This window comes from Sander vitreus, chromosome 8 (genome assembly GCF_031162955.1).
Source record: "Sander vitreus isolate 19-12246 chromosome 8, sanVit1, whole genome shotgun sequence".
In the NCBI taxonomy this organism is placed as follows: domain Eukaryota; kingdom Metazoa; phylum Chordata; class Actinopteri; order Perciformes; family Percidae; genus Sander; species Sander vitreus.
The window spans coordinates 23,653,186-23,675,479 of record NC_135862.1 but is presented as its reverse complement, the minus strand read 5'-3'; the positions used below and the strand labels follow the sequence as shown (position 1 = coordinate 23,675,479).

General features: G+C 40.8%; 1 protein-coding gene across 2 annotated transcripts; it reads right to left on the bottom strand.

The window, feature by feature from the left end:
- Window positions 1-1,039: 1,039 nt before the first annotated feature.
- Window positions 1,040-18,545, bottom strand: cpt1ab (carnitine palmitoyltransferase 1Ab (liver)). 2 transcript variants are annotated; one of them, XM_078257541.1, is made up of 18 exons: window positions 18,405-18,545; window positions 17,694-17,836; window positions 16,639-16,810; window positions 15,867-15,968; window positions 14,724-14,861; window positions 14,480-14,557; window positions 13,590-13,697; window positions 12,960-13,047; window positions 10,099-10,294; window positions 8,136-8,324; window positions 7,926-8,031; window positions 7,464-7,580; window positions 6,464-6,628; window positions 5,768-5,899; window positions 5,471-5,623; window positions 3,685-3,798; window positions 2,940-3,032; window positions 1,040-2,836 (listed from the first exon to the last, which is right to left on the bottom strand). In XM_078257541.1, the coding sequence occupies exons 1-18, from the start codon at window positions 18,543-18,545 to the stop codon at window positions 2,753-2,755; spliced, it is 2,319 nt and encodes a 772-aa protein (XP_078113667.1). In that variant the 3' UTR covers window positions 1,040-2,752. The 2 variants fall into 2 exon arrangements, with proteins under 2 accessions (XP_078113667.1, XP_078113668.1); XM_078257542.1 differs by lacking the exon at window positions 12,960-13,047 and adding an exon at window positions 12,408-12,492.
- Window positions 18,546-22,294: the final 3,749 nt, after the last annotated feature.

Here is a 22,294-nt window from a genome sequence, read left to right as displayed (position 1 = left end):
AGGGTGGGAAGGAAAGATCTCATTTTCACACCGTTTTCAGGTTTACAAATTGTCAAAGAAAAACTGATCAACATAGGCATGACCACAAGCCTACCCTCTTGATGCAGATGTCAATGTGCAAAATAAACAAGGGCCTAACCATCGTCACGGGGCAAAGTGCATGCCCTTTTGCTTTAGAGGCCATTTCAACTCAGCCTCACTGGTTCTCAGGGACTGAGATGCATCGATTCACTGAGATAACAGTTAAATGACATGGGTCATATGGTGCCTTCAAATGGTTATGACATGGGAAGTTGTGTACACAATATGCTTGGCGTTCAAGTGATTAAGTCATAAAAAACACTGCTGCTAAGCCAACAGCAACATAGAAGCCACCGAGGCGAACAATTTAGCAAGCTAGCGAGCGGGTTACGTAATGGAGGAAATTCAAAGGCGTAAGGAGGAAAACGATAAGGCAACTGGAAATTGGACATATAAAATCACAAAGAAAAACTCTGTACAAATAAAATTACAATATGTTAACTTATCATTCACTGTAAGCTAAACCACCTGCTAAATGTTTAAAATAGGGCGGCAACAAATTATTAGCCATACTAGTAGCATGGTAGATGAGTTGCTGTGAAATTTTGCAGACATCCATGGACCGTAGAAGGAGATTCCGAATGACTTTGGTGATCCCGACGATTTCTCTGGTGCCACCATGAGGTTGACATTTTTGGTTCAGTGAAAGGTCTCGACAACTATAGGATGGATTGCCATGCAATTTGATACACATTCATGTCCCCCTGAACTGTAATAACCTTGTTGATCCCCAACATTTTTGCGCCATCATCAGGTTAGGACACTTTTGCTTAAGAAACAATTAATTATCAAAACAGTTCTGTTAAATCGACTAATGGTGAAATGTGATTGTTTTGGTGTTTACATCAGCCGTGATATCATTGGAGGGAAATTGAGTGGTTTTCAAGTTTCAAGTTATGAAACAGATTTTGATGACAGATTGTAATTAAGATATAAACATACTCAGAGGTGAGACAGCTGTCGGACATTCACTTTATTGTTAGAACTCATTTTGGTATATCAGCTGCCTGCCTTTTTACACCGTCTTTAAATTAAAAAGGCAAACATATACAGCTTCATCTTCAAAAACCATGCAGCAGTGTAAACATGAGGTCTATCGAGATAAGAGGTCATTCAACTACAATGTACTGGCAAAGTCTGTGATAACAAGTGATGACAACGTCATTTCAAAAAAAGGAGGCTTTTTGCTCATCATTCGCCGCATTCAGCTGGTAAATATGCATGTTTGTTTTGTGAATAGAGGTTAAAACATAGAGAGAAAAAAAAAATAATATAATAAACTGACAACATACACATTTCGGAAATGGATTCCTATGAGACAGCCCCTGTATATCTGCACTTCCTAAGCATTACTCTGAGAAAAACTATTTACTACTGTACTGGAGAGACATCACAACCAATTCAGCACCTCATACTGACAGTTAAAACACCTCTATGCCTGTAACTGACAACTTTTTTGCTCATAAAAAGTTGACCATTCAAACCAGTGTAGCTAGGAATTGGTTAGTTTGAACTTAAAGGACCAGTCGTGGAGTGCATAACAGAGTTAAAGTACAGTTGACCCATTCTTTTTTTAACACAACTAACATAAGAAAGGTCACTGTCGGCCACGCACTGCCATACTTTCACTGCAAACTTTTAATGTTATACCCCCAACCAGCTCATCGGGATCACATGGCATTGTTCTGCATTTCAATCTCTTCTACTTTTGCACACGTACACGGCGACATAAGCGCTAATCTTCAGATACCCTACAATACTAGGCCAAGTTAGAAAAACCTGAGTATGAAAACAACAAACACACACAAAATGATCGGTCTTTGTCCCTACATCATAAAATCACAGCAGCTGGAGGAAAACATACTGCCTGTGCAGTTGAGTCAGATAGGCAATGTTGATCTATTGATTAGAAAGCAGCTCCCAGTCTTCTGTGTCGGAATCCAGGACCACACTGATACAGGGTCACTTTCCACATCAAAGCTGAATATTTGTAATTCTTATAATCATGGATCAACTGTTTTACTACTTCTGGCATCCGTAGGTAAAAGATTACTGGAGACAATTGTTTAGCCTAGGTAATCAGACCTAGTGTTTAGACCGAGCCATTTGCAGCTTCGGCTAGTTACACACAGTTACACACTGCAATTGGAGAGACCAGAAGAAACCTAAAAAAAACAACTAAAAGAAGTCATAGGATTTTCAAAATTGGGACAAAAACTAGGTAAAATATTGCTCCACCTCTCAACTTAAAATGTGATTCAAATATTGGATGATGCTACTGAACGATCCTTTAGCTGAAAAGTCTCTTAGTGTGGCGATACAGACTTGATATCAGACTAGAGCTTTCATTTCCCTCTTCCCTTTCTGTCCTTTTTGTGTAAGTGGGTCACTGAGCCACCCGTGCGAACATCCTGTGAACAAAAACTTTGATCTGTGCACTACCTGTACCCAATAACACCAGAATCTCACCTTGCTTACAATATACAGTACACCTGAACGCCTCACAAATACATTGACAAATTCCTATCAATCATCCTTATTTCTGTAATTTCTGTAACAATTAACCTAAAATACCCCAACGTCCAATATTTGATTCTGTACAAGCTTCAGGAAGAATACATTTCTCGCTGAAAACAACTTTTTATGTTAAATATGCCCATGGAGAGGCCAATCACTTGGTTTTCTTGTCGAGCTGGAAGAGATCCAGGATGTCAAGCATGGCCTGTCTGATGTTGCTGCCAAAACGATGGGAGTCCTAAAATAAAGCAAAAGAAGGGAAAGACGCTTTTAACAAGTCTCTTCAAGTAATCAAATAATAGACATAGAAGAATCCAAATTGTCTATGGAACTGAACTTACGGTTTCTGGGCTTGAGTGTTTGCTGGAGATGTGGAAGTTGATGAGGTTCTCACCAACAATAATGTAGGAGACACCATAACCATCATCAGCCACCTTTAGGACACGAGAGAAAAAGAAAAAGACACGTTATCTCAAGAACCGTCTCAATGTTTTCAAACTATATTTCCAGAAAGTGGGAAGTTCTGACATGTGCACACAGATCCTAGTTACACATGTACATAAAAACTGGTGGACGGAAACATTCTGTGTGTGACATGCTATCCCTTAGTGAGGATGAAACAAATATGTATCCATGCTAGAGCTGTAATCGGGCGTTAAAAGTTCGGCCCGACAAGGCCCGAGCTGGCAAGTACATTTTGATTGACATTTTTTACCATCATTTATTAATGACTAATGTAGGCTATAGGCCACTTGGAAGAGTCAAAGGTTTTCCACACCTCGGACTTTGCTTTCTTTGCCAGTGCAACCAAAACATAATCGCCAGAGGGGCAGCCTCCGTTTCGCCTCCTCAGCATGCATTTTCTCGCTGATCGAAACGCATCACCGGACCGCTCATTTAAACGCGCAACCCGGAGCGCAAGCTCGAGCCTGGCCCAAGCCCGTGTAAAAAGATAGAAATTAAGACCGAACCCGATCTTCAGCTCTAATCCATGCATAAAGGACACAAATTACACGACTTAATGTTCTCCGGCTGCAGGAACGACTGCACAACCTTCTATAAAACAATGACGGATTGATAACTTACTGGACCGAATCCACCTCCGGAGGACACAAACTCAGGGTGTCTGACCAGATCAAACAGTTCAACCTGCTGCATAGGCGTCTGACTGGTGGACAGCCTCCATGGCTCAGACAGGACCTAAACATAAAAGGTAACATACATTTACTTCACCGGTCAAACCAAACTCACGCTGTGTTCTCAAGCCAGGCAACAATGTTTTTCTAGCATTTTGTCTTTATTAGATACTCAGCAGAAAGTTATTGAGGGGAGGGCAGAAGTAGCACGTTTCATATGAAACAGTGATGAGCTTGGATATAAATTTACCATCTCACGTATCACTCGTGTAAGCTGAAGGTGGAGAAATGTGCTTTTTCATTCTTTTGCCTGAGTTAAATGATATGGCTGCTTAACATGCACATTTGTTAATATGGTACTGTATAGTACAGGATGCACACAGAGCCCAACTTACTTTTACCAGAGAAAAGTAAGTAGAAGCCTACTTTGAGATAATTGCATGTGCCGGTTAGATTCATGAGCCAGTTTAATCAGAAGGGAAGCTTAAAGTGACTATATTTAACTTTTAATGTTTCTAAAGCTCTGTCATTTTTCATACAATGGTCTTTAATGACCTCTAACAGCAAACGAGACTAACAGCGAAAAGAACGCCTTTTTTTATATATAGTTTTAAGTTAGGAATATGCCCTGGTCCGATTTCTCCCGCAAAGTCACAGAATGATTTGCGGCAGGTGGGCGGCGCTACAGTAACACATTCTGATGGGTCACAGATTTCTTTGTAACACAGGAAAAGACTGCTTTAGCGTATATGCCAGCGGAGCCACGTAAAAGCAAGTATGAGATTTCTTTATGTACGTATTTTAATGTTATTTTAGAAGTTATCTGTTGTAGTTATGGCTGATACTGGGGCAGGGCCATCACAGGAAAGGAGGAAATTAAATGAAGAACAACTACAAGCTAAAAGGGAAAGTGAAAGACACCGGGCGATCACGTGAGTCACCCTTGGTCGGGCTTTCAAAAGATGGAGACAATTACGGGATTGTAAATGATTCAAAAACAGCCCCGAATTGGCCCTCAGGTATGTAATATGTCTATTTCATTCATAAAATAACTTAACAGTGTGTGATGAGGTTGTATGTCAGTAGCCGACATTAAATGACATCCCTCTTCCATTTAGCGCGGACGTTTTCCTTTTAGTCTGTGTTAGTGTTGGCCTACTATTTTCCTTTTCCTTGTCCCCCTGTAACGTTACTGGTGTAAACCGCCCTTGGGTTTCATGAAATGCGCTACATCAATCAAAGTTATTATTACGTTGGTTGCTACAACAAACTCTTAATGCTTTGGCTCGTGACACAGTGACAGTGATAGCATTACCCGGTTTAGCTCACGATACATCCAGGCTAAGTTACCGTGTACAACACTTGAAATGCATCTATAACTTATTCTTTTATTGTAAATGAATGACTTTCTGGTTGAGCAAAACATCCATTGCGACTAGACGACCTCCCCGTAACGCTAACTCAGATATACAGTGGGTAATACAGCACCGTAAAGAAAAGAGCTTTACGACAGCAGGTGTGGTAAAAACACTACCACTTTTGTCCAGAATCAACACAAACTGAAAGTTACATATAGCCACTTTAAACTAAAAGAGGTCATCCTTGCCACTTTGTTTGTTGTTGTAAATAAATAAGAATATACTCCCTGGTCTGTGCTGACTCACATAGCCAATATCACATTGGTGGCAATTTACAAGAGCAGAAATCTCACAATGATTTGTAACGGCATCGCGTACCTCCTTGAGGAAGGGTGAGTCTTCTCCCAGGTATTTGGAAACTACATAGAGACAGAAAAGGTGGCGATCGATGCCGTCTCCCGTCATTGCCATGCGGTACATGTTTTGGTGCTTCTCTGCAGCCACCTTGAGCAACCTGAGACGCTCTTCTCTCTGAAATGGACAGGAAAGAGATGAAAGAAAACCATGACAAACTAATAAAGAGCACGATCTGCATTCTGGATTAACAATCGGGGAGCTACAGTAGGGGTAGCACTGTAATCAGATGGGTGGTGTGCTGCTGCTGTTCAGCCTTACCGTCTCGTCTCTGATCATGGCACGAACAAAGGCACAAGTCTCCATAGTGCAGGAGCGCACAGTTTCTGTTCGGCCCTCGCGGAACAAACGTGTCATGGAGGCTTCGTATGTCAGGCAGAACTTGCCTTTGTCCTGTTAAGAGACAGTATGGATTTAGCATTAAAAAGATAAACCACAGGTTGTTTTACAAAGGAGTTCAAAGCAGATGTTACAAATAAATACAAAAAGGGATTAAATAACTATTAAAAACATCAAGAAGACCATATCAATAGCATACCTGAACTCCCATTACCAAGGTCCCTACCTAAGGCAATCATCTGAAGCTAAATGCCAATTAGCAACAAGTGTAAACTTGAACAAAGACGTTAGATTATTGCCCCCTTCTTATGTGCTTGTGCTGTGTATTGTCAAATAAACTGAAGCTGAACAAATTAAATCATTCATTGACAATGTTTCGCAGTCTTCAATGACATGTTGTCATTGAAGACTGATTGAAGATTGAAGACCTCATGTCCAGCAGAGGGCAGTTGAGACTGCCCTCTGCTGGAATTTCAGAGGAATGTCACAGGACCGTATACATTATTATAATTATAAGCTTAACATGCAAAGGCCATTAAATAACAAGTAAATGAATGCTTACAACTGCTATTAAGTCATACCACTTTGCTTAGAAACCAGTGAGATGTGTGTACATACCCTGTATTGGGCCAGCTGTAGGGCGATCTGGATGAAGGCATCAGGACTGGTGCGGCACTTCTTAATCAGACCCTTGCCAAAGTCTTTGAAGGGGAAAATGTGAGAGTCCACGTCATCAGCCAGAGCTCTGGCTACTGTCAGAGAGCTCTCGATGACCTCCTGGCACTAGAGGACGTGACAGAGACATATGTTAGACTGAACAGATGCAGCATGGCATGGCTGACAACATACTTATAAAACACAACAATTAAGAAATCTCAGATTAATAAAATGTATATCAGTGGTACTGGTAGTACAAGCATTACTTGTTAGGCTCAAAACCAGTTGTTGCCATGTCACATTTTGAATTTCAATGAAACCACATTATTAATAATAATAATAATAATAATAATAATATAATCAAACACTGGTGCACATAGTTTAAGCTACCAGCAGAGGGAAGCCAAGGCCTAAGAAAATCAAATCTCCGGTATTAGCCCAGTGTATGAGAAGTGCTAGCAGTCCTAAACTATTAGTATGCTTCATCAGAAGTACTCTTCAGATGGTCGAACAACATTGTGAACCCCCCCTTACCCAGCATCCGTCAGCTTTCCGGATCCAACAATTTGACATTCACACCCTCTTCACACACTGACTGACCAGCTGTGCAGAGGTGAGGAAGTAAGCAGGGTTGGAACTTCTCTCTCTCTCTTTTCATTATCTACTTCACTTTTGATGTGTCCAAACAAGTGCAACACAATACTATGAATGTCTTCCAGGAGAGACTGTATGAAAGTTTGCGCAGTAATCCCCATATTTCTTTAATTTTTTTTTTAGATTATTTTTTGGGAATCTGCGCCGCTGCAGGACTCAGCCAACACGGGGCGACCGCTCTTACTGGGTGAGCTAGAGGCCGCCCCAATTATCTTGTCCTTTAAGATGGCCCGCTTTTCTCTTCACCTTTGACCGGGGCCGGACAACATGTTGTAGGAACTTTTTTTTAGCATAACCCAACCCTTACCTCGGCAGGGATGTCCCATGACAGCTTTAGAGGACCTGGCAGGTTGGGGTGAGGCTCCCCACAGCAGTGACCCTCCTCAGTATATCCCAACTTTATAGGGTCCAAGGAAAGAACTTGCTGCAACGAAAAGTCAAGTTTTAACATGACTAACTCGGTTAAATGGAACACACAATTTTTACATTTCTGTCTTAAAAGCTTTGATGGACAACCATCATGTCAATCAGAAAACGCATTTTTTTCCCCCCCACCATTCTATTGTATTAGTTCAGATTGTTGAGCATCTGTAGTTAAATACATTCCTTGTTTTCCTTTAAACAAAAAAAAAAATCTATTCTTTTTCCCCATAAAACCCAAAGTTAAACTGAGAAATTCATTTCTGAATGTATTTCTCATGATTTAATTAATAGCTTAATGCAAAAAAGAAGAGAGAAATGAATTGGATAAAAAGCGACACTGACGTACCTCCCACAGATGGCCAATGATTGGAGCATCTGCCCAGGAATGCTCTGCGTTCAGTCCCATGGTGCCATTCTTGAAAACTATCAGGTTAAAGGTTTTATCAAACCACCTGAATGAGAAAAAAATAAACACCTTCAGTTTATTTATATATCAACTCACCCCAAAAACTCTTTACTAATCAGAAATGAAACACATCAAGTTCATCTGTCCCACCTGTCGTAGCACTTTCCATGGAGGAGGGACTTGGCATAGCTGTCCAGAGACTTGACTGGGTTGTCTGCTTCGTACCGCTGCTCGGTGTCATCAAGGGTAACACAGAAGGCTGCCTTCTCAATGGCGTCCAGCGATTGCTTGTTCTTACCACGGGCGAAGTAGGTTTCACGAGCCTTGGCCCATGGTGTCCTGCAGAATGTCACATAAGACCCCCATCAAGCCTACTTGTAACTAGTGCATACAAGTTTCTCCTCAGTGAGAAAAGTGTGATGTGTGGGAGGTACGTACAGTACTTTTGTTTTGCATTTTTTAGGTCATTGACACAGCCTTTCCTAGCCTTATTGTATAGCATTATAGTATAGATACATGTTTGAAGACATTTAGAAAGGGTTGCCACCACATAGTTTGTCAACTGCACTGTTTATTTTTCAACAGCAAAATGTCCTGCTCAGTATATATCTTTGGTACATTTCTTTAGTATCAAATTTAAGTGATCCTTATTAAAAAAAAATTATGGTATATCTTAAAGGTCCCATGGCATGAAAATTTCACTTTATGAGGTTTTTTAACATTAATGTGAGTTCCCCCAGCCTGCCTATGTTCCCCCATGTGGCTAGAAATGGTGATAGGTGTAAACCGAGCCCTGGGTATCCTGCTCTGCCTTTGAGAAAATGAAAGCTCAGATGGGCCGATCTGGAATCTCCTCCTTATGACGTCATAAGGGGGAAGGTTACCTCCCCTTTCTCTGCTTTGACCGACCAGATAATTTGGCCCGCCCATGAGAGAGAGACATCATGGCTTTCAAACGAGCAAAGTGGCAGTTGGTCAAGGCCAAACCCCCCCCTCCTCAATAGCTACAGACACAGAAATGGCACATACTAAGGAAAGCTCATTGTGGGACTGGCTCTAGTGGCTGTAATTCTGCACCAAGGCTGAATTTCGGGAAAGAGACTTCAGATACAGTATTAGGGGACCACTAAGGCCTATATAAAAGAGACTTCAGATACAGTATTAGGGGACCACTAAGGCCTATATAAAAGAGACTTCAGATACAGTATTAGGGGACCACTAAGGCCTATATAAAAGAGACTTCAGATACAGTATTAGGAGACCACTAAGGCCTATATAAAAGAGACTTCAGATACAGTATTAGGGGACCACTAAGGCCTATATAAAAGAGACTTCAGATACAGTATTAGGGGACCACTAAGGCCTATAAAAGAGACTTCAGATACAGTATTAGGGGACCACTAAGGCCTATATAAAAGAGACTTCAGATACAGTATTAGGAGACCACTAAGGCCTATATAAAAGAGACTTCAGATACAGTATTAGGAGACCACTAAGGCCTATATAAAAGAGACTTCAGATACAGTATTAGGGGACCACTAAGGCCTATATAAAAGAGACTTCAGATACAGTATTAGGGGACCACTGAGGCCTATATAAAAGAGACTTCAGATACAGTATTAGGAGACCACTGAGGCCTATATAAAAGAGACTTCAGATACAGTATTAGGGGACCACTGAGGCATATATAAAAGAGACTTCAGATACAGTATTAGGGGACCACTGAGGCATATATAAAAGCATCCAAAGAGCACCATGTCATGGGACCTTTAATTTTAAAAGCTGAATATCAGACAATATATTGTTATCCAATTTTTAAAAATCTAGAATATTGAAATCTGCCTCAAAATTGCAATATTGGTTGTTAATAGTCAGTTCTAACTCCTTAGAACTGACTATTAACCTTTATCTATGACTGTATGTTTTCAGTATGCTACCACTGTATAACTGCAGAATGCAAATTACCCCCACTGAATCAACCTTGGAACAAATTATTGCCATAAATGTCCATCTACGTATGGTGTTTCTTTACTTCCTGTTGTGCTACAATACATAGTGTAAAACGTGTGGCCTAATCAATACTAGCTGCAGCTGGCTCTGTAATGCCACCCACCTTTCCCCTGCGGTAAGCGCGGCCAGCTTCTCCTCTCCTGGCAATGGCTCAGACTGGTCGTCCAAGATCCTCTGCATCTGCTGCTCTATCTCCCGTGGCAACAGTAGCCGTCCGTCATAAAACATCCACACTTTGAAGAAACGGCCCTTGTGGTACACAGCTATGTGTTTGCTGTCGTTCACGTGCTGAAGGGTGTCTGGGAGAGAGGGACCAACGGTAAGGAGAGAGAATAAGAGGAACACAGAAAGAAAGACAATTGGAGTGTTGGGGGTGGTGGTCAGGGAGAGCAGATGTATGCGTTTGTACATGTATCTTGTTGCATCTTAAATTTAAAATTGTCTAGGATTAAAATCTCAAAAATAAGGCAGCAGTTTGAATGGAGTATGGATGTCACAGCATTTCATTCTGGGAACAATATACTGTAAGTGTTAGTAACCAGATCTTGGTCCCAGTGGTGAAATGATGTAATATCAACAACATCTGCAGATTTCTGTTAAGAGCAAAAAATACTTTTTGGATGGCTAGTTCTTTTATTTCGGTGAACATCCTTCTTATATTAATTTGAAGGGCAAAGTAAACCAACTGAATTCAAAATGATGATGACATAATGAGAGGAACTACTATCCAGTTCAAAACCTAAAGCAGCTTGAAATGGGAAGTGCGGGAAGTGAGATGAAAAGGGAAAGTCATTTAGGAACAGGGTGGTGGTGGTTTGGAATGCAATGAATTGAGGCAATGTTTCTTTGAACAGCACTTTGCACAACCAGGAGAACCCAATTCAAAAGCATCTGATGCAAAGTTATGATATTGTTTTGGTGATGCACATGGTGTTCGAACAAGCATTGTCCCCGTTACGGACAAGACAAAGGAGGGGGACACTTACGCTAGGACCAACCCCAAGAACCACCACCGCCTCACATCCAGGTAATACTTGGCGTCCACCTCCAGCAATGCCAATATGAATATGGGGAATGACCACTGAGAGCCCTTTATTTAAATGAACTGGGTTTAGAAACGACAATAAGAAAATAGTTCTATTGAACACTTTGTTTTTTTAAGAAACATCTTCCATATTACAAGGATCAGTAATTACCCATCTTTCTGTCTCCAAAAACTCCTAATTTACCTACGTTTTTACGTATTTATTTCATTTCTGTCCTCTACAACCAGAGAGATAAATTAGTCTGCATCACAGCTCATCTTTGGTCCTGAGGCTTCAAGCTCTCTTACGGAAGGGGTCCTCGTCTTGATTATAGGATTGAGTGTTAAAGGGAAACTATGCAGTTTTTTTTTTTTTTAGCTTAATTTACCTCAACTGAACAGCTTCGGAGTCATTGGAATGGTTATATGACTTTTTTCAAGTTGAATGGTGGTCGTCTCCGATCCCCCTAGCGCCTGTGAGCGGAAAAACCACCCTTGCAACTTTCGGCCGGCCTCAGCGTCAGGAAGTATCGCGTGATATCAGGTCTCGCGATGTAACATCTTGCTTCACGGCACTGCACACGTACGCCCATTCAGGAACCGGCTAACAAGGTAGCGATAGAGTTTTTCACACTATCGTCATGGCTGAGCCGGCAAAAAAAGAAGCAGAAAGCTAGGAAAGCATTGTCGGAGGAACAGAGAAAGAGGAAACGGCAGACTGACTGAGCAAGTATTTACACAGTGTTGCCAAATATCTATTCCGAAGCTGTAGGGGGGAGCTCTATAGAGAAACCTGTGAGCAAAAAGCGAAGAAATGGCCAAAACTCCATAGCGCCCCTTTAAATCATGCATTAGAGGTCCTTTCCACACGGACCGTGCATGTTACAAATCATTTTAGTTCTTCTATGAGTGGACAAGAGCACTTGATCCCACATTTCAACACAATTCCTGTTGAAGTTGCTTTGAAAAAGCATTTCATGCTTCATGCCCCCTCAGAGGTCATTTATTTATTTTAGACAACAACAAATCGGCACCACCCAAGAGTTAAAGTGATATAGTATTAGTATTTTATCATCTTTCAAACTCCATGTATATAAAATATTACCAATACATACCCTTTATAAATATATAGATTTCTTTTTTATGTTTTCATGTCAGCATAACACTTTTTTTGCCATTTCCAGGTCTTACCTTAACACTATCGCTGTTTTGCCTTCTCAAACACTAGACTTTAGTTACATGCAAAGTAGTCCTTTCGATGTGCATAGACCTTCACACATGCATTAATTATTCATGGAGGTCATATTATTTCAAACACATGGACAAGTGTCCCAATGAGAAGTACAGTAAGAGTAGTGTAGAGGAGGCGGCACTGCTAAAGACTCTACCTGTGTCTACACCTGGGACACGACTGCTGTTGAACATATGCTCGCATTGGGCTGAGCACATGGGAATAGTGTTTTGGAGCATGAGCTGAAAAGCAAAAGGGGAGAGTCAAACACACAGAGATGATAAACTAATTCACTAAAATCCCAGAGAGCGGCAGCAGATGCACACCTACACGGACAAGAGCATGGATGACGTGGAAAAGGGAGCGATGAGGATCGGTTTGAAGGAGGAGAAGGGACCTGAGAAGGCTGCCAGGGAAAGAGCAGGGTCCAAAAACTGCCGTCTCAATGCCACCAGCAAAGCCCTGATATTTGCAGCAGAATTTGTACTAAAATGTAGATGTTTTACATACGTACATTTGACAAATTTGAATATTTATTTCTCCCAAATGCCTAAAATTAAACTGACAAAAGCCAATGAGAAGTAAGATTGTTTCAGGGCTGTGCTGTTGAGAATGAGTCTAGTAGTTAGGATTTCCAATGGCTATTGCCGTAGCTAGGATAACAGGGTAGGGGTTCAGAGGGCATGGCGGAGATGTGCCCTCCTCTTACCTGTCTCCAAACCAGGGACGCGGCTGGTGTTAAACATCTGCTCCCATTGAGCCGAACACAGAGGAATCTTGTTTGCCAGCAAGTATATCTAACGCACATCCGACACAGCGAAGGGACAAAACAGTAAAACAGAGACAATCGAATGTGAGTGTGTTATAGAGCGAGCTAATGCATCGGTGTGTGTATAAATGCATACAATCGGTCTTTGCATTAGGACAGTGTCTATTTTTGCAACATGTTGTAGAATGTGTTAGGATGGTGCAAAAGTGATTTGCACTTTAGCATCATGCAGGTTGGTAAAGGAAAAAGGACTGAGAGACGAGCAGGAAAAGATGTCACACATGTCGTCAAATCACCAGCATTCATTAAGCCTTATTCACTAGTAAGCCTTAAGAAATTGCTTGTGATTTCGCTCTACATCAAAACAAGCAAAAAGCACAGTAAATGGCTTATTCCAAAGTCAAAGTTAGACACAGTGAGCTGTGGATAATATCAAGTATTTACAATTTGCTAGTGATTGATAAACCATAAATGAGAAAGTTAAACATTAACATATGATTGATATGGTCAATAATGTAATCATGTAGTTTTTATCACAGTGTGGAGGGAACAGAGGAGCTCTAGACTCACTGGTTTGATCTGGGCTCTGTCCAGCTTTCTCCTGTAGAGCATGATAGCATGGATTGCATTGCCTGCCCTGGCAGCCTGGATGGAGGTGGGGAACACATACAGGAAATCCTTGGGGGGGGAGATTAATAGTAATACATTAATAATAACTCACATTTTATCCAAGATGTTACACAGTCCTGAAAAACCCAAGGGCTAAGACGTGACTTGTAAATGCAAACAGAAGAACACCCTGAACACAATGTCACTGTGTGATCTATATCATCTATAGATTCTTTGTTGTTATTTTGGTCTGTATGCACACATACAGTAGCTATCACGATCTGCCATTTCAAGCATGCTGACTGTTGTTCCACTGCCCCCATACCAAGTCTACCTCCTACCATTGTTTTGAGGGGGCGGCCCGCACATACGTTCTGCTAACGGTCCGCATGCGTTCATTGTAGCCAATTTTCAACCCCTATTTTCAACTGTTGCTAAATAGTTGTGTGATGTGTAAATCAATGTTCTTTTTATTTATTTTCAAAAATGATGTGCACTAAACCACAATTGGTGTTAGTGGTCACACAGTTAAGTGTTTGTCTCTAGGAGCAGCAACTTTGTTCCCCGTAGACACAGATGCATGGGGTTTATGCCGCCAACTGTGTGTCCCTACCTTACACAGAAAAACATGTCACGTGGAAGATGACTAGTCGTACGCCATGAAAATACTAGTACAGATACAGAGCTGCAAATGTGTCTCTCAAACTCAAACAATAGTCTCACACAAAAGTATTGAAAGGTTTTGGAATCAAGTCTGGTGTTGTCAAAAAGAAGCCATTCAACACACACTTTCAGAGAATAAATCACAACCTACATGGAGATGCTTAATGCAGTAAGTAGAGATGTCTTACCATGGCATAATAGTTGCTGTTTACCATGATGGGCCCACGGCCTCTGAGGTAAATATACTCTTCCCACCAGTCACTGACCTGTGCAACACAAAGAGAGGAAGAGGAGAAAGGGAAGGAGGTTGACATTATTAGGCACGCTACTTTTCTAGAAAGTCTGAAGCTGATTTAAGTTCTGGGACAGTGTCCAAAACTTTGACAAAAGAGCAGAGAAGAGAGAAAGGGAGAGGAATTCTTTCTAACTCACATAGTTGGAGGCCCACCAGGACTTGAGTTTGAGGTACCACTGCAATCTGGGTCCCAGGTTCTTCTCAAAGTCTTTAGTCAAGCCCTCCATCCGTTCGTACTTCTCATCATCCATCAGTGGGCGCACTGACTCCAGGTACTGTCAACACAAAGAAATACATAGTCACAAAGAGTGAAGCAAAGGGTCATCGGCTTTGAGAGCCTGAGAGGTCCTGAGGAAATGTGTGAATTGACACAAATGAAAACCTACACTGCTTGTTTGCACTGCTTATTGGAGCCAAAGACCAAACCAATGTGTCCCTGAGCAAGACATTTAACCCCTAGTTGCTCCAAAGGCGTGCAACCTCTGATACTGTATATAGCAATTGTAAGTCACTTTGGATAAAAGCATCAGCTAAATGACATGTGAAAGTATATCTTATTTAAAATGCCAGATTTTACTTTGTTTTTGAAATCTTACTGAAATCTGCATAGATGGGACTAAGGGCATTGTGAAGTTGAGTAGCATTTTTTGCTTAAAAAGGAACACGCCGACTTAACCCCAGAGTTAGATAAGTCCATACATACCCTTCTCATCTCGGTGCGCGATGTAGCTCTTTCCGACAGCTCCACCGGTAGCTTAGCCTAGCACTGATCCTGAAGGTAATCGGTTCCAGCTAGCCTACTGCTCCAAATAAGTGACAAAATGACGCCAACATGTTCCTATTTACAAGTTGTGATTTGTATAGTCACAGGGTGTAGAAATAACAAGGTCACATGAGACACAGCCATCTTCGAAACGTATATAAACTGGCAAGTATAGTCTCAGAAAAGCGAACCAAGGATCTTCAGGATCAGTGCTAAGCTACCGGTGGAGCTGTCGGAAAGAGCTACAACGCGCACGGAGATGAGAAGGGTATGTATGGACTTATCTAACACTGGGGTTTACGGTGAATAAGTTAAAGTCCCAATAAGCTGGTGTGTTCCTTTGAAGGAAGCCCTCGACTATGTATCATGACAGACGCAATTCAGTAGTATTAACTAGCTTTTATCTCTATTGGTTAATGCGTTTAAAAAAAACTTTTAGATTGTACCATTAGGGACAATAAGCAATGTGCACAAAGCCCCGGTTCAGACAGGACGTGACATTACAGGTGGAAATTACCCTTCTGCAGGTGTCCTTGATAGTGGGAACAGGTAGCCGTGGCAAAGAGTTCTGGAAACTGTAGAGCATTGGCTTCCTGCCAGAGAACACCTTCACCAATAACTGGAGAAGAAGAACAGATAAAAGTGAGGGGAGATGACAAAGGGAATTCTAAGTTACAATTTAATGTTTCACTTGGAAAGTGCAAACACGTAACCAGCGGGTTGACCTAAGGACTAAAGTAGTACTTATGGTATGGGATACACTTCCCACAAGTACTGTGTCTTGGAGGTTAAAAAATAATAATAATAAAAAAAAAAAGTTGTATCTTTGATGCAGTATAGTCACTTAAAGTTTGACTTAAAGTATTTAGCCTTGATGTAAAATATTCATACTGGGTATTTTTAAGGCCTACGTCAAAAGAAAATCTATGTCCTACTGCAATGCATAGTAGGCTTTAATTAATTTACATCAAAATAAATTAGCAAGTGAAACAAGCGCATCCGTGCATAATACAGTATCATAACTTAAAAAGGCAGTTCAGCACTGTACAGTTAACAGTTTCATTTAGAATATTTAAGCCCTTGTTAGCCAGATTTGTGTAGCTATTAGTTAATTAAATGTTTGTTCCAACTGTTGCCTTTCATACGTCTGACTCTCAAAAGTTGTGACTGTCTTCCATATGGCAAAAACTTCTTTCTTCATTTCTCATAGAGAGAAGAATGGCACTAGACATTCCTGTCTGAATCTTCTCTAAAGCGAACTGAACAGAGGAGCACATTCATTGTCTCACCATCCACAGACGAATAGACCAGGACACAGAGCCATGGGGAGCATGCATCCAGCCATGCCACGACAACAGGCACTTTAGGACATTCCTCATAACCATGATTATGGTGACCCACAGGCCCGTGCCCACCAGAACTCCTCCAACAATCCTCTGGCTGTCTGTGGACATGTATCGACTTTGGACAGAGACACAGAGAGAGAAGGGGAGACAAAGGGGGTCAATATAAGATTAGCAAATTAACACTTTGTTATTGAAAGTATGGGAAATTATATTTAATGGGACTAGAAATCTAAAGGCCTTTACATAATAGTGACTTTTGTTTCGTGCGCGTTTGCACATCAGTAATTCTTTTACACAGAAAGCGAATATTATGCAGCCAGAAAGCGACAGTGTTTGAAACAGTGCAACACCTAAAGGTGTTCTAACCTTACACAAAATATGTGATTGTTCTGTGAAACTTTTCTGACACCTCATAAACAACGTCCTTGACTTGAGGGGAAAACCCCAGCAGTTGATAAGAGAGCCATTAAAAGCTTTAGATGGAAAGGAAATGTTGGCATATAATCACTAAACATGTTCCACATTATTGGCAAACGAGAAGATGAGGTGTGGTGGACAGTTGGAACAAAATGTGTAAAAATTAAAATACAACCAGTTTATAATATGTTACCACACCTAGAGCTGCCACTGCAGGAGATACTGGAGAACTGCATAAATGTAACACTGAGCCATACGCATTCCACCGCCATCACTCTGGATTGGTCAAGGTGGGGCCTTTTCACATGTTATGAGTTCTTATCATAGCGAATCATTTCCCATCATTCCTATTATCTTTTCTAGCCAAAGTCCTACTACAGAATGTAGCCAATCACCACTATATTTGTCAAGAGGCTTCCTCTCGACCACTGTGCCAACTTGTAAACAAATTAGCATGGGGGTTATGTCTATACATAAATACAGTTCTACGGTGTTCCGTATTGGGCCAATAATGGAGGGTTTTCGGCTTTCTGTCTGCTTATAGAAAAAATATATATATAAGCACATATCAGTGGTCTTACCTGATGGGTATGTGTTGACCCAGCTTGGCAATCAACCCCAGAGAGGGATCCAGCTGGTTATATTTATTGTAGGACATGTAGGACACAACCACTACCATGAAGCCACCAGGGCTGCCCGGGTACACACCAGTCATTACCCCATTCTGTGGAAAGGTTAACCAAATGGGAGGTTACAAAGATCATTGGAGTCACAGAGAGCAACGAGTTTATACACAACCATTGATTTCATAACACAAGGTCTTGGATCCTGCTGACCTATGCGAGATATCAATAATGAAAGTAAACAAAGAGGAATGTGTGAAATTGCTAGCAGGTGTTTGGGTTTGAGTAACTCAGTACGATTGTGTGTAAACAGTCAACTAGGCCAAAGGCTAGGACACAAAGAATGGACAGGAAGGTTACAGTCACTGCTGGCTGTTTGTGTGAGAGTGAGTGACCTTCCAGTAAGCGAGTCAACGTAACCCAACAAACAGACAGCAATCAACCAGCAGTCGGACAGCAATTAATACATGAAATAACTGGGGCCCTTATGATGCTGTTTAGTAACTGAATATTTACTGAGAACTGAAATTAACAGAAACTGTTGTGAGATACTAATAGTAGACAACAAACAACAGTAACTCGGTCAAAGATCATCAAAACCACCCCCACATACTGTACTGTATAGAAACCCTTTGGACTTTGCTCTCCCATATGTCTAGCACCTCTCACCTTGAAGCGAATGAACCTTTTTTTCCATGAGTGGAGACCAGAGAGGTAGATCTGGCGTAGAGCCTCGTGGCACAGCTGTAGGTCGATACCATCAGGGGTAACGGTGAACTGGAAGGCCACCGCCTGGTGAGCTTCTGCCATGGTGGCTACTACCTTACAGGGTCACTGAGGGTTCAACAAAGTAGAAGTAGGTCAAAGACATTGAGTCACCCACATCTTAACTCTTCTTCCTACAATCTTTTCTCACTTTATGTTAATGTGGTGGCATAGGTAATTCATTACAAAGTTAGCTAAACAGTTAGGTAAACAAGGAAACTAAAGAATCATCAGATCACAACAAACAACAATGTACAGTCACCACACCCTTAAATCTGAATGAGGCTGTAAAAAAAAAAAAAATTCTTAAAGCTCCATTGTGTAATGTTTTCTCCATTGTGTAATGTTTTGACTTGATTCTTAGCAAAAAAAAAAAAACTTTGTTCTTTCACAAATATGTGCTTATTCATGTGTAATTACTTCCACCAACTAATCAAAGTATTCAGAATCATTCACAATACATACGAGCGAGTCGCTCGTATGTATTCTGCCATGTTGCACCTCCATCTTTAAAATACATTAGCCAAAGACGGACACACCTCCGCCTTTCGCGCTTTCAGTGGCACCGTGACGAATGCCAGGGGGAGATTACTCTAATCTGCCGGCAGATTTGAAAGCATGTTGAAGATGGAGGATCACGCTGATACTTTACTAACATTAGCTTGCATTCGTTTTGGGAATCTGATAGCTGATGTTTGCAATGAAATGGTACCAAAATAACGAAAACATAAAACTATTATTACACTGGAAGGAAAACTCACGGACGGAGTCGTACTTCTTGGAATAATACGGCCACCGTAGGAGTTAAAACGCGATCGGAATGGGAGGGGCTAGAAAGTAATATTCAGTTGGTTGTCAATTTCACCGCTAGATGGGAGTAATTCTTACACAATGTAGCTTTAATGATCAGCTCCTGTGACAGTTCTACGAACTCAGTAATCTTTATTCCTCTACAGCACTCCAGGTTGCCTCATTTCCAAATCAAGTTAACGAAAGGTGTCAAGTGTCCATGACGTGTCCTCTTGTGATCAGATCACTCTAGATTGGATTTTAAAACAAGGTGGAAATGCGGCCGTAGTCTCTGTATCATCTTGGTCTTGCTTGCACCTTAAACTTGGTATTGATTTTGATCCTTTATTAAAAGCTGTCACGTGTGAGCCAGCACAGAAACTTAAGGGTATTTAGAAATAGGGTTATACAAATTGGCACCCATGTATCATGAAAGAACCGAATTGGGACAAAAGCATATCGTCCCAGTCCTAATTTTTTTAACTATTAGCATTTTAATGTTTACAAAAAAGCTGCATATCCTTTATACGGAAATAAAAAGGGGGGATGTCCTTCATAAATCAGGTTCATGTGCATGCTTTTTTTATTTAGTTACTATTTACATACAATATACTTTATAAACTAAACTGGATCCTGCAAGCTGACACCAAAGGAATGCGCTGGGAGGCGACTGTTGGGCCACTGTTACTTATCACTGAATTGGTTGGCTCTTATACTTTTCTACAAGAGAGCTGACACAAGGCAAACTATTTTATTCTAAACAAGAAGTTCCTTTTAGTTTAAATTTGCAAACCTTAAGGGAGCTATGACATGTTGAAATAATGTTATGATGCAATTTTAGAATGTTATTAGTTTGTATTTGATATACAGTAGTTAGGGCGAATAGAGGAAAAGTGAGTGGAGAGACTAAACAAGTTCCCTAAGGGGAAGTATTCTGATGATGATGACGTTAAAGGTTAGTGGGAAATGATTTTAAGCCTGCAGAAGTGACATACCAATGTCTATTCTTTGCACTGCTACAATCCACCACATAATAGAGAAGACTTCTGGACACACAATCTTCTCAATAAAGGGAGCTCTGGGAAATAAACTTGATCAAAGCGGGCTCATATTTTGGCAAGTGGGTCTCGTAAATGCTTGTCTTACCTGGTATCTAATACTGCAGACTTCTTGTCTTTTTTAATTAGGGAACCAATAAGGCTTCTAATATAAATATTGACTTGGTATTTTGAATTGATGAGGCAAGGCGGTTAGCCTAATATATGTAATACATTTCCGATTTACCTATGTCTTATGCAAATCTGGATGCAAATGTGAATGAGCCTATGACTTGTCGTATACATTAAAATAAGATCTCTATGCATTTATCATTTGTTAAGATATCATTCTTAATGCTTTAGGATTTTTTTCTCACCAGAAATCCCTCTTGTGGGATGTGATATGAAATGGTAACCCTAACATAAGTGATGCTTTTCCTAGTAATGTATATGACAGGGACTTTAAACCTACAAAACGACCAGGATTTTTCATGGTTTTAGAATGCCCAGAATTGTTTTGTTTTTTTACATATTAAGTAAATGCATTAAAAGACTGGGAAAGTATACAATTGGCCGTTGATTACATTGATGGTAAAACTAATGGTTTCACAGTAACATTCATGTTTGGCATCCCATGGTAACGCCTTGCTGCATTAGTCGTTCACTTTCCTTTTCGCTGAGACTACAGCAGCGTTTTTCTGCAAAGCTCTTCTTGCTTTTTTCCCTTGCAGAGTCCATTTTTATTTCATTCACCAAAAGCACTTTGAAAGCAGGACACGTCGCTTCGTTTCTGTTTCTACGTGTTCAGTCCCATTGACTTATGTGGTTTAGTCCTCGGAAGGAGCCCATCCACAGAGCAGTGTTTTAGCAGCTAGTCCCCTCCCCCAGCTACTTTCCAACATCACATGATCCACCCTGTGCTGCAGAAACTAGGGGAAAGGTCGCAGCGCTGCGCCGCTTAGATACTAAGGTAAAACCGGCAACATAGTACTCAAAACTGCTCCTATGCAAACAAGCATATCCCACTGTGGTCACAATGAAGCCGCTTAAAACATAATTTGTTTGGGATTATTGCATAGGCCTAATTGGCGTTAGTCCATTTTATATATATATATATATATATATATATATATATATATATATATATATATATATATATATATACGCATATGTACGCATATGTACGCTAGGCATACATTTATTTTGGTATTACATCAATTATACTGCCCACGTGCTCTAGGAGGAATTGGGTCACTAGTGTGCACCGCCCGGTGTCAACAAACTAGTTCTATTTCTTTTACAACATAACCCTGCGTTTTCAGTCACATGTCAATAAACGAAGTGTGTTATCTCCAGTTGTATGATGCTGTTACAAAAAGGACACCGGGGCATAGCAGCTTTCACTGACCTTCACTGGCAGGTGACATTTACACACCTTGTCTAAATTTCTTTTTTGTTAATATCCCACATCATAGCCACAAAGCTACTAGCATATACTATATTATTATTGAATAAAATAACTATATATGTATTGTTCAGTTGCCAGGTAGTTGTCAATGGATGACCTTTACTTGGACTTTTGCCTACATTCATGTTATGAACAACGCAGGAGTGCTCCCTACATTGATCGTTCAATAAAAGAGCGCAATACAAAAAAGTAAAGTCGTAGCAGGTCAAATGTTGAATGCAGATATTTAGTAGAGTCCTCTTCAACACAACCTGCTGTTAAAAACCAAGTGTATGGCTGCGAATTTAAAGACAGTAGACAGTTTCCCTCGAGGTTTAGTTTCGACTTTCAGAAGTCAAGATTTGCCTGTAAACTTAATTTCTGACTGCTACAGGCCAAAGAAGCACCCAGCCGGCCGGTTATTTCAATGCGAAGGTAGAATCTACTGTACGTCATGTAAACATCGCACAGCTTTTGGACACTGCGCCGAAAAGGAAATGCAACATACTAACATTAACCTT

What these genes read in the sequence shown, in the direction of transcription:
- cpt1ab (XM_078257541.1), bottom strand. Translation starts at nt 18,545, where the DNA reads ATGGCAGAAGCTCACCAGGCGGTGGCCTTCCAGTTCACCGTTACCCCT. An exon ending in ACAGCAACTATTATGCCATG is followed by an intron (nt 13,698 to 14,479) that starts GTAAGACATCTC and finishes TCCCCCCCCAAG; the next exon opens with GATTTCCTGTATGTGTTCCC. An exon ending in CATGGGACATCCCTGCCGAG is followed by an intron (nt 6,629 to 7,463) that starts GTAAGGGTTGGG and finishes CACGTCCTCTAG; the next exon opens with TGCCAGGAGGTCATCGAGAG.